This window comes from Macaca mulatta, chromosome X, assembly GCF_049350105.2.
Source record: "Macaca mulatta isolate MMU2019108-1 chromosome X, T2T-MMU8v2.0, whole genome shotgun sequence".
NCBI lineage: Eukaryota > Metazoa > Chordata > Mammalia > Primates > Cercopithecidae > Macaca > Macaca mulatta.
In genome coordinates, this window is record NC_133426.1 from 117,920,900 (window position 1) to 117,934,049 (window position 13,150).

A 13,150-nucleotide genomic window follows, 5' to 3' on the forward strand; every position below is an offset into this window, starting at 1 on the left:
AGAAGACCCCATCATCTCAGCCCAAAATCTCCTTAAGCTGATAAGCAACTTCAGCAAAGTCTCATGATACAAAATCAGTGCGTAAAAATCACAAACATTCCTATACATCAATAATAGAGAGCCAAATAATGAGTGAACTCCTATTTACAATTTTACAAAAAGAATAAAATACCTAGGAATGCAACTTATAAGGGATGTGAAAGACTTCTTCAAGGAGAACTACAAACCACTGCTTAAAGAAACAAGAGAGGACACAAACAAATGGAAAAACATTCAATGCTCATGGATAGGAAGAATCAATATTGTGAAAATGGCCATACAGCCCAAAGTAATTTATAGATTCAATGCTATCTCCATCAAGCTACCATTGACTTTCTTCACAGAATTAGAAAAAACTACTTTATATTTCATATGGAACAAAAATGACACCAACTTTTAAAAATTAAAGTGAATTAAAGTTTTATTTTGTAAATATATGCATGGAGATATTTTGATATACCCCAGGCTGTTGCAAAGCTCATCTTTGGGAATCAGTGCAACATGGTTGGCATGAAGATTGTTTCTTTGGGGGTATACACTACTGTGCTTCAGTTATTACAAGGAGAGTGCTTCCCAACTTCACCAAGATCCCTTCAATTATTTGTCTTTGTAAACCCCAGATTATAAATAATTTTGATGATTGAACTATATTTGTTAATAATTTATTTATTGTACTTTATTAAGCAAAAATACATGTAACTGCTAACGAAAGCTTTTAATCATCATGTGATATCCAATGTAATTACAAGTTGATATAATTCTAGCTAAAAGGAAGTATATGTGATATTTGAATTAGCTGTTCTCAGGTAATTGTCATTTTTTTGTTATGAATTTTGAAACATCAAATATCTTAAAAACTCCCAGATACTCACAGAGCTTTCTTATGATTCACACACTAGCATTTGAGAACTTAATGAATATGTTAGGAAATAATCAACTAAATAATAATTATCATTATTGCTAATATTTATTGGGAAATCACTGTATGCCAGAACTATATACATTTAGTCCTCCTTTAATCCTAAATGACAAAGAAACTAAATTACTTACCCAGAGTCTGAGAACTAGGAACTAGTAGGACTTGAACCAGGGGAGGTTTGAATGAATGGGAGTGAGGACTACTGTTCTCAACCCAGCAGTGAGCAATAAGAGAGCTTTAACAGATGAATCTTGAAGGAAGTTGAGATCTCTTGAAGGAGAGATTCATATTTATACCCGTAGAATTTTAAATTGTTAGAATACGGAAAACCATCAGAACTGGGGTGCGGAAATATGTTGGGGGTGCTAAGACAGAGCTGGGGAAAAGGTGCTAAATTTTAATTTGCAGGTTAGTATCCGAATTTGTGCCTTCGAGTTGAAGGTTGTGCAAAGGCTAGAAGTTGCACAAACCAGTAACTTATTTGTCAGAGCAGGGAGTTCCAACCACCTAACAACATATTTGGTTTAGGGGGTTGGTAAGTGTGGTAGGAGAGTATATTACCATTTTATGACAAGAGACCCAGGGTACAGGGTAGGGAAATGCATATATATATATATATATACATACACACACACACACACACACACACATACACACATTACATAATTGCACATGTGCGGTAAGTGGGGAGGGGAGGTGAGGAGAAAGATTCATTTTTAGTTAGCAGCTGGTGCTCTAGAGTTTTAGGATCTTTAACCTCTGTGGATTAGTAATTTATAGCAATTTTATACCCCTGGATGCCATAAATCCCAGGATAATGAGATTCCAGGGTTAGAATTCTAGCAATTTTAATACAATGAAATGCTGAGGGTGCTGGAGGAGGACAACAACAACAACAACAACAAAAAATAAACCCAAGAATCTGAAAGGTAAAGCTCTCAAAATGTTAAACATGAATCCCCACTTGCACTCCAAGTCAATCACAATTTTAGCCCTTAAGACAGTGGAAATGGGCTTGGGGGTTAGGGAGACAGGAGTGTTGAATAACAGAAAGGCCACCTGGGCACGCATTTTGGGCCTCCCTCCCTAGCTTTAACTGGGGCAACTCCCAATTTATTTGTTTAATATATTGAGAGTTTTTTCATACAGTTTCATTTGATAAAGGCGTTCCAACTTCCAAAGAAAAGGGTAAAACCACTTCCCTAGGGGGAAAGAAAGGATGTGGAACCTGTAAAACGTGTTCCAATAGTTTACCTCAGCCTCCGTCCTTTTTGGAAATAGGGGCAGATGTTAGCAAGGATGCTTTGGCTGGGAGGTTGGGATGGGCCAACTAATAGTTCAGTGTATCAGTCATCCCCTACTGTGAAACCAATAGCAACAGTGGCAACAACAAATGATGATAATAGCAGTTACCATATAGGCATCAACTCTGATCTGGCACAGGGCTAAATGCTTACATAGATTGTGCCATGCAATTCTCTACAGCCCTGTGAAATAGGAACTATTATCCCATTTTGCAGATACTCTCACTCTTTTGCATCTAAAGTAATTGTGCATGTGGCCTAAATACATGTGAATAAACCAAACAGTCACTTTTATTTATTTATTTTTAAATTCTATTTTAGATTTAGGGAGTACATGTATAGGTATGTTACCTAGGTATATTGCATAATGCTGAGGTTTGAGGTACAAATTATCCCATCACCCAGAAGTGAGCATAGTACCCAACAGTTAGTTTTTCAACTCTTACCCTCCTCCCTCCCTCCTCACTCTAGTAGTCCCCAGTGTCTATTGTTGCCAGCTTTATGTTCATGAGTACCCAGTGTTTAGCTCCAGCTTACAAGTGAGAACATGTTGTATTTGGTTTTCTATTCCTGCATTAGTTCACTTAGAATAATGGCCTCCAGCTCCATCTATGTTACTGCAAAGGACATGATCTTAGTCTTTTTATGGTTGCATAATATTCCATGGTGTACATGTACCACATTTTTCTTTATCCAATCCACCATTGATGGGCCCATAGGTTTATTCCATGTCTTTGCTATCGCGTATAGTGCTGCAATGAACATGCAAGTGAATGAATCTTTTTGATAAAGTGATTTTCTTTTGGTTATATACCCAGTAATAAGATTGTTGGGTCAAATGGTAGTTCCATTTTAAGTTCTTTGAGAACTCTCCAAACTGCTTTCCACAGCGGATGACCTAATTTACATTCCCTCCAGCAGTGTATAAGTGTTTTCTTTTCTTGGCAGCCTTGCCAACGTCTGTTGTTTATTGACTCTTTAATAATTGCCATTCTGACTGGTGAGAGATGGTGTCTCTTTGTGGTTTTGATTTGCATTTCTGTGATGATTATTGATGTGGAGAATTTTTTCATGTGTTTGCTAGCTGTATGTCAAAAGGCATTTTTAAATCATATTTTGCAATTAGATTTAACTAGTTTCTCAGGACTTATTGCAGCTGAAATATACACCAAGTCGAGGTGATCTATTCCTTTGAACTCAAATAAGTTCAGAAGGACAAATCACACGCCGGGCTCTGAAGTCAGGAATGTCTGTTTGCTTATTCCAGGAGCAAAGTGCTTTATTTAGATTTAAGTAGAAGAAATGTTTTCTTCACAGAAAGGAAAGGTCGTATTGGCCTTGCATGTTTGCTTTACAAGATTTTTATTGATTTGTTTATTCAACAAATATTTATTGGGCACTAACTGTGAGCTCTGAGCCTAGAATCTCACATTTACAAAAGTGAGGAAATGATTTGTTTGATACAAGCCTCAAGCCTAAGAAATTTCTAGAATTACCAAATCCTGGTTTAGGTGGCACCTATTGATTAAGTGTGATTTTTCAGCCTAGTTCCAATCGATCTTTAGAAACCCAAGCAGAGTGAGGAGAGTGGTAGAGTTGTAGATTATAAATCATAGAATTAAAGACCGTTAGAAAAAAAGTAGCTCATTTCCTGTACTTTAAAAGTGAGAGTCAGACAGACATGGGTTGTTAACTGTGTAACCTTGGGCAGGTAACCTCTTTGAGCCTCAGTTCATCATATGTAACACGGGAATAATAGCATCTGCCTTATAAAAATATGGTAAGGATTACATAAGATAAATTATCTAAAGTTCTTAGTGTAGTGTCTGACATATACAACATACTCAGTACATGTTTACTGTTATTGTGATACCTGTTTTCCATGTGACGGGACGGAAACTCAGTGAAAGGAAGTGACTAGCCCAAAGTCACATAGCTTGATGATGTTAGGACAAATATTAGAACTCAGATCTCTACTAATAGTCAGATATGCCTTATACTACATACCGAGTTTACTCCCTGAGACCCAGGTCCACTTCCTGGACCTGTGAGAAATATTTGGGCTAATCCAAGGAGAAGGGAAAAGAATGACAAGGAAGTGCCTGACATAAGAAAATAATTCCTGGACTCAGAAAACGAAACAGCAAGGATGAAATAGAGAATAAGAGAGAAATAATTACAGAAAGTTTACAGAGCAATGTTGGAACATTACAATGCGTAGTCAATCACAGGACTGATCTCTATTCTAACTCCTTTATTCACTAAAAGCGAAATTGACTTTTTATTTATTTTTCTTGAGGGTGGTGGTGGAAGGTGGTTTAGAATGCATTTGTGATTCATAGAAAGTTACTGTGAATGCAGCTTACTATACAATTTCTATTTGCAAAACAAGGGAACACCATAATCGAAGTTGGAATGGAACCAAGAGTACTGCTAAGATATAAAGAATGATACATTATTAATTTTTTGCGACATGAACTGGCTCCTTATTAATTTTTTTAAGACACCCAGGCTGGAGTGCAGTGGCACAATCACAGTTCACTGCAACCTTGAACTCCTGGGCTCAAGTGATCCTCCCATCTCAGCCTCCTGAAAAGCAGGGACTACAGGCATGTGCCACCACACCTGGCTAATTTTTAAATTTTTTCATAGAAACTGGATCTCGGCCGGGCGCGGTGGCTCACGCCTGTAATCCCAGCACTTTGGGAGGCCGAGGCGGGCGGATCACAAGGTCAGGAGATCGAGACCACGGTGAAACCCCGTCTCTACTAAAAATACAAAAAAAATTAGCCGGGCGCGGTTGTGGGCGCCTGTAGTCCCAGCTACTCGGGAGGCTGAGGCAGGAGAATGGCGTGAACCCGGGAGGCGGAGCTTGCAGTGAGCCGAGATCGCGCCACTGCACTCCAGCCTGGGCGACAGAGCGAGACTCCGTCTCAAAAAAAAAAAAAAAAAGAAACTGGATCTCAACATGGTGCCCAGGCTGGCCTCAAACTGCTGGGCTCAAGCAATCCTGCTGCCTCAGCCTCCCAAAGTTTTGGGGTTACAGGTGTAAGCCACTGCACCAGGCCCAGAAATGATAGATTTTAAAAGAATATTGGGCTGGAGTGACACTTCATAGAAGTTGTTGAGAAATTTAGTAAAAATAAGAAAACAATGGCTCAATAGTAAAGTCATGTTGCTATTGCTTCATGTAGCCATAGTACAGTACAGCACTGAGAGAGATTGATTCTTTAGATGAAGATAGTCTTAAAAATTGGAAATATATTAAAAGAGCCACTCTGTTTCTATAGTAAAAGTGAAGGTTAATTTATACTTGCCTAAGCAAAAGATGATATTTTCTTTCCTAAACCATTCTTCAGTTTAATCAGAGGCCTGCAATATTGGTTATTACAAGATTCAAGAAATATTTAGGGGATTCCAGGAGTTTCCTAAAAGAAGCAAGGCCATTTTGCTCAATTTATTACTGCATAGTGCATGACACTCAGACTGGTGCCAGAAAGTCTGACTGGAGTTCCTATACTCCACCACAAGGGATACATTGTGATTGTTTCAGGTGTGTTTGCTGTATAAAAAGATTGTTCCAATATTGTGCACTTAAAAATTTGTTAAGAGGGTAGATCTCCTGTGAAGTGTTTTTTTAATCACAATAATATTTTTTAAAAGGTTGTTCCTTTTCTTCATACTTTAATTTTGAGTTTGCTAATTTTCCTCCCCTCAAAATAATTATATTTTATTTCAAGTAAAATATATTGGTAACAGCTTGATTGCTTATTCTTTTGATAATTTTCACCTTCACAGGGCATCAGGTACTGTTTATACAGCACTAGACATTGCAACAGGACAAGAGGTAAGTGCTAACGTTCAATGCTGATTTTTATTTTCTTTTATTCATATTTATCACTTATCTTCTTTGATAGCAACTTTGCCTAAAAAAAAATGGGTAGCACTGGGTTGAGATAGGTGTTTCCTTCATTGGTGCCCAAAGCCTCTGAAGTGAGTGGTTTACCCATGATTAACCAAAAATAAAAGTGGGGGGCATGAGTTTGTGGCACAGGGAAAGAGCTTAGTAAATAAAGAATGTGTATGTTTCACTCTGTGTCCCCCAAAATATGAATATTCATGTTTATTATAATGAGTGTAATTCATTCTTGTATTTTAATTGCCATTCAGGTGGCCATAAAGCAGATGAACCTACAACAGCAACCCAAGAAGGAATTAATTATTAATGAAATTCTGGTCATGAGGGAAAATAAGAACCCTAATATTGTTAATTATTTAGATAGGTAAGTGTTTTGTCTCGTTATGTACTTGTATTCTTTGTGGGATGTCATTTTTTCTTGGCAAATTACTTTATTTGGGATTCGTTTATTTAACAGTCATTCTGCAAATATTTCTCAAATGCTACAATGTAGTAGAGTATTAGATCTATTGCTAAACTTGCACTCATTTAGCTTTGTCCACATATCAGACACTTGAAGAAACATTTTATGGTCTTGGTTGTAAATAAAAGAAGTTTGTATAATTTCGTTTTGAGAATCACAGCTCCATTTTGGCAGAAAATAGACCATTGCATATAGGAAGGAGTAGTGGTGTTTTAAACATTACATCAAGTGTTTGTTTGGAGCCAGTACAATTTCTGGGAGTCTAAGTGAAGAAGGCTGACTACCATGGCCCGCTATAATGGCTTTAATGGGTGCTTTGTGATTAACTGACAGTGAGGTCTAGGGAATTCAGACTTTAATCTCAAACCTTTTTCCTAAACCAGGTAATTAATGTCTCTTTCATCAGTGGTATTAACAGTGTGTTATAAATAGGTATTTAAAGGCAGCACTAACTCTTCACTTCTGGTTAACATCTCTCTCATTCAATTTCAAAAAGAGTTTGTTTAGTACCACTGTGCTGTGTTCTCTGAAGGTGATACAAAGAAACTAAATCTAGGTCTTCAACCTCAATACCTCAATAAGCTTAAAATGCTGTTTTCTGCTTTTTGGGCCAGGTAGATCAATGTTACAGAAGAAGGAAAAACTGGGAGAAAAGAGGGTCAAATTTTACAGTCTTTTTTTTTTTTTTTTTTTTTTTTAAACAGAGTCTTGCTCTGTTGCCCTGGCTGGAGTGCAGTGGCACGATCTCAGCTCACTGCAACCTCTGCCTCCTAGGTTCAAGCAATTCTCCTGCCTCAGCCTCCCAGGTAACTGGGATTACAGGTGTGCACCACCACACCCAGCTAATTTTTTGTATTTTAGTAGAGATGGGGTTTTGCCATGTTGGCCAGGCTGGTCTCAAACTCCTGGCCTCAGGTGACCCACCCACCTTGGTCTCCCAGAGTGCTGGGATTACAGGCGTGAGCCACTCCACCTGGCCACAAATTTTACAGTCTTGATCAGTGTCTTCTAAAGTGTAACTTAGGAACCACCTGCAACAGAGTAACCTAAAGTCATTCTGTGTTTGTAATTTTGCAAAAAATAAAAAATAAAAAAATAAAAAAATGCATCTACACTTATAAAAAATGCAGAATTCTAGGCTGCTTTCCATAAATAATAAGATGAGGACTGGACTGTGAAGTTTTATTTTTAACAGGTTTTCCAGGTGAATTTTATGGACACCATAGTTTGAACAATACTGAATATAAAATCTTGCTTCACATTGATATGGGTCTTAGGGCAGAGTGGGAACATTGGGGTCACTCCATTTCCTATAATTTATCTTTCTTGATAAGCAAGGTTTCAGAGAGACCTGATTATACTGCTGAAGTGCCTTCAGATGGTGTCAGGTGATTTGAATAACCTCATGCTCTCTTTGCCTGAATTATAGGGCTCTGGTGACCCTTGGCTCCATATTTGATCACTTGGGGTATGCCCCTCAATACCTTCTGAAAGGTAACGGGCGTGGCACAACTCAGAGTTGACTTCTATCAGAACTGAGGCCTGGGAATATCAGAGTCTCCAATTTTTTAGCGTCATAAGGCAAAGTCTTTTCTTTTCTTGTTATAGCTACTTGGTGGGTGATGAACTATGGGTAGTCATGGAATACTTGGCTGGTGGCTCTCTGACTGATGTGGTCACAGAGACCTGCATGGATGAAGGACAGATAGCAGCTGTCTGCAGAGAGGTAAGCAAATAGAGCATTTCCAGCTGAGAAGAACACCAAAATTGGCAGTTCTTCGTTTCTGATTATTCAGAATGTTTATGTCATTAAAGTAACAATAGTAGAACTTTTCCACTGAAAACAATTGGAGAGGCCAACTTCAATTTGAATTCTGTCCTAATAGCACTCCCCAGCATCACCCTCCTGAGCCCCTTGTTTATTTTAGCTGCCTTTTGTGAATCTTTTAGTTCCATTATGTCATTCGTGAGGTGCCATATCTAAACCCACATGCTGTAGTTTCGGTGAACATGGGAAACAGTGATATTGGCATAACACTTCTTTCTAATTTGGGGAAGTTTTTACATGATACTTGTTTTATCCTGCATGTGTAATATGAGCCATGTAAAATAAGTTATATTTTCATCATTTTTATAAGGCAATTTAAACGAGGTCTTCCCTCAGCCCAGAAAGCAGTTGCTTTCACAGTACAATCTGAACTTCCCTTACCGCCCCACAGGGGGCCTGACAGTCTGTCTCTTTTCCAGTAAGTGTCATACCCCTAAGGGGTTTCAAACTAAATTAAAGATATATTATTACATTTATTATGTTGACTATTAAAACACACACACACTTTTTACTGGAGTCTCATCTTAGGCATTATAAGCTATCCCATTTATTTTGGTGAGGTTTTCTATCAACAAAAGTAGGAACTCTGACTCACTGAAACTTGAAAACCAATGATAGAAAAACAAAACTAAGTGATATCAGCTAATCTGTTTTTTTGTTTTGTTTTGTTTTGTTTTGTTTTTGTAAGTTGTTCACTTAAATTTCTTCCTTCCTTGCTCTCCTCTCATTATCATTTTCCCACCCCACATATCCACCAAACATATATGTTTTCTATTCATGCCATAAATCAAACTTACTACCCTGAGCCTGTGGTTTCCTTCTTCCAGCACCACACTGCAAAGGCATTTCCAAACAAGTGCCTATTACTTCATAGCCTCGGAGTGGTTCCCAAACCTGGCTACCCGTTAGAAATAGTTTGGGGCACTTGTTTTAAATGTAGATTCCTGGGTTTCACTCCAGAACTTCTGAATCAAATCATACCATGTACAATGAAGCTTACCACAGCTGTAGAAGACCAAGCTGAATCCTCCAAATAACTGGGCCAAAGTATATTAATTGGTTAGTTTGACTGTTTTAAGGATTGGTGCTATTTATCACATTATCATTCTTCATGTCCTAGTCTGATGTGTCAGCCATCATACTTAGCATGTATAATGCTAAGTGGCATCATTGATGTAAATGGTAATGTAACTTTAAAGTGGTGTTATTGAAGCATTCAGTAATTGATTTCACTTGACAAAATAAAGTTATATCCCTGCCCAAAACTTATCTAGAAATAAAACTTAGTATTAAAAAATTATTTGTGATATAATTAGAACTTTTTTTTCTGATTTAATAGTGCCTGCAAGCTTTGGATTTCTTGCACTCAAACCAGGTGATCCATAGAGATATAAAGAGTGACAATATTCTTCTCGGGATGGATGGCTCTGTTAAATTGAGTAGGTATTTTGGTTCAGGTGGTGTTAGAGTATCAGGGAATTTCTTTTCTTTTATTGTATATCTTAAGAAGATAATGGTTACTGAAAGTGATTTATTTGAAAGAAGTTACAGCCCAATTTGAAGTAAAGAATTTTTCTAACACTATTCCTGATTATTGTGACCACATTTTTTGGATTTAATATTTCAGAATTTCTAGTGACTTGTGGAATGAATAAATGACAACTACCTAAGTAGGAAACTGAAAAATTCTGTAAGTTTGAGAAAACAGTGATGAGGAGGAATTAGATTGAAGTCTAGTAAAAATGACATCACATTAGTCAATTATTTCAGACCTTCTTAAAATCAGGACCAGCTGAGACATCAGTTAACAAAAAGGTATGAGCTAGGCAGTTGTGGAAACTCAGTGTGTAACAAAGGAAGATACGGCCATATCTGAAAGTGATATATTGTGAAAAGGAAAATAATTTGGGCTTATTTTAACTGGCTTTTCTTCTCTGCAGCTGACTTTGGGTTCTGTGCCCAGATCACTCCTGAGCAAAGTAAACGAAGCACTATGGTGGGAACCCCATATTGGATGGCACCTGAGGTGGTGACTCGAAAAGCTTATGGTCCGAAAGTTGATATCTGGTCTCTGGGAATTATGGCAATTGAAATGGTGGAAGGTGAACCCCCTTACCTTAATGAAAATCCACTCAGGGTAAGTCAGAAGAGAAGTCAGGTACTTTATTCCCAGCAAAGGGGAAAGGCCAAATATCATTTCTAGCTTCCACCAAAAGTGACCAGAATGGGCTCTTTTCTGAGACCAGTAACATAGAAGCACCAAGTTATAATTTTCAAATTTACTGTAAGCTTTTTAAAGTTTATCTTACAATGTCTCAACAGTTTTCCTTTTCTGTTTCTTTTTTCTTCTTCTTCTTTTTTTTTTTTTTTTTTGAGAAAGAGCAACTACTCTTTTTTTATTCTGTTTCTCACTTAATTCTTTTTTCCTCCCAACTTTTATTTTAGGTTCACGGGGGGGGTACATATGCAGGTTTATTACAAGGGTAAATTCCATGCTGTTAGGGTTGGTGTACAGATTATTTCATCTCCTAGGTAATGAATGGAGTACTCAATAGGTAGTTTTTAGATCCTCAGATTCCTCCCACCCTCCACTCTCAAGTAGGCCCCAGTGTGAATTTTTCACTTCTTTGAGTCTGTGTGTACTCAATGTTTAGCTCCCACTTATGAGTGAACATGTAACATTTGGTTTTCTGTTTCTACATTAATTTGCTTAGAATAATGGCCTCCAGCTGCATCCATGTTGCTGTAAAGGACATGATTTCATTCTTTTTTACGACTACATAGTATTCTATGGTATATATGTTCCACATTTCCATTATCCAATCCACTGTTGATGGACATATAAATTAACTCCATGTCTTTGCTACTGTGAATAGTGCTGCAATGAACATACACGTGTCTATGTCTTTATTGTAGGACAATTTATACTCCTTTGATTATATACCCAGTAAAGGGATTGCTGAGTTGAATGATTTATATTCCTTTGGGTATATACCCAGTAATGGGATTGCTGAGTTGAATGATAGTTTTAAATTCTTTGAGAAGTCTCCAAACTGCTTTTTTTTTTTTTTTTTTTGAGACGGAGTCTGGCTCTGTCGCCCAGGCTGGAGTGCAGTGGCGTGATCTCGGCTCACTGCAAGCTCTGCCTCCCGGGTTCACGCCATTCTCCTGCCTCAGCCTCCCGAGTAGCTGGGACTACAGGCGCCCACAACCGCGCCCGGCTAATTTTTTTGTATTTTTAGTAGAGACGGGGTTTCACCGTGGTCTCGATCTCCTGACCTTGTGATCCGCCCGCCTCGGCCTCCCAAAGTGCTGGGATTACAGGCGTGAGCCACCGCGCCCGGCCTCCAAACTGCTTTTTATAGTGGCTGAACTAATTTACATTCCCTCCAGCAGTGTATAAGCATTCCCTTTTCTCCTGAACCTCGCCAGCATCTGTTATGTTTTGACTTTTTTTTTTTTTTTTTTTTTTTTTTTTTGAGACAGAGTCTGCTGTGTTGCCTAGGCTGGAGTGCAATGGCGTGATCATGATCTTGGCTCACTGCAACCTCTGCCTGCTAGGTTCAAGTTATTAGTGCCTCAGCCTCCCAAGTAGATGGGATTACAGGCATGCACCACCATGCCTGGTTAAATTTTATATTTTTGGTAAAGACAGGCTTCACTATGTTGGCCAGGCTGGCCTCAAACTCCTGGCCTCAAGTGATCTACTTGCCTCGGCCTCCCAAAGTGCTGGGATTACAGGCATGAGCCACTGTGCCTAGCCCCTTCTTGACTTTTTAATAATAACCATTCTGACTGGTGTAAGATGGTATTCATTGTGGTTTTGATTTGAATTACTCTAATGATTAGTGATGTGGAGTATTTTTTCATATGCTTGTTGGGCACATGTATATCTTCTTTTGAGAAGTGTCTGTTCATGTCCTTTGTCCAATTTTGAATGGGGTTGTTTGATTTTTGCTTATTAAGTTCCTTATAGAAGCTGGATATTAGACCTTCATCAGATGCATAGTTTGCAAATATTTTCTCCATTTCTGTAGGTTGTCTGTTTACACGATTGATAGTTTCTTTTGCTGTGCAGAAGCTCTTCACTTAAATGAAGTTCCATGTGTCAATTTTTATTTTTGTTGAAATTGCTTATGGAGTCTTTATCATGAAATATTTGCCAGGGCCCATGTCCAGAATGGTATTTTCTAGATTTTTTTCTAGGGTTTTTGTAGCTTTAGGTTTTGCATTTAAGTATTTAATCCATCTTGAGTTGATTTTTGCATATGATGAAAGGAAAGGATCCAATTTCAATCTTCTGCTTATGGCTAGCCAGTTATCCCAGCACCGTTTATTGAATAGGTAGTCCTTTCCCCATTGTTTATTATTGTTGACTTTGTCAAAAATCAGGTGGTTGTGGGTGTGCGATTTTGTTTCTGGGTTGTCTCATCTGTCCTATTCATCTATATGTCCATTTTTGTACCAGTACCATGCTGTTTTGGTTACTGTAGGCTTGTAGTGTAGTTTAAAGTCAGGTAATGTGATGCCTCCATCTTTGTTGTTTTTGCTTGGGATTGCTTTGGCTATTGGGGCTTTTTTGGTTCCACATGAATTTTAGAATAGTTTATTCTAATTCTGTGAAAAATGTTGTTGGTATTTTGATATGAACAGTATTGGTTCTGTACATTACTTTGGG

General features: G+C 38.0%; 1 protein-coding gene across 19 annotated transcripts in view; it reads left to right on the forward strand.

The window, feature by feature from the left end:
* Positions 1-13,150, forward strand: part of PAK3 (p21 (RAC1) activated kinase 3) — a 285,356-nt gene that overhangs the window by 249,988 nt on the left and 22,218 nt on the right. For all 19 annotated transcript variants that reach the window (XM_077989656.1, XM_015128022.3, XM_015128018.3 and 16 more), the window contains 5 exons: positions 6,061-6,109; positions 6,433-6,545; positions 8,253-8,370; positions 9,812-9,911; positions 10,413-10,609. In XM_077989656.1, coding sequence (XP_077845782.1) covers positions 6,061-6,109; positions 6,433-6,545; positions 8,253-8,370; positions 9,812-9,911; positions 10,413-10,609 — 577 coding nt within the window. The remainder of the gene's footprint in view (positions 1-6,060; positions 6,110-6,432; positions 6,546-8,252; positions 8,371-9,811; positions 9,912-10,412; positions 10,610-13,150) is intronic.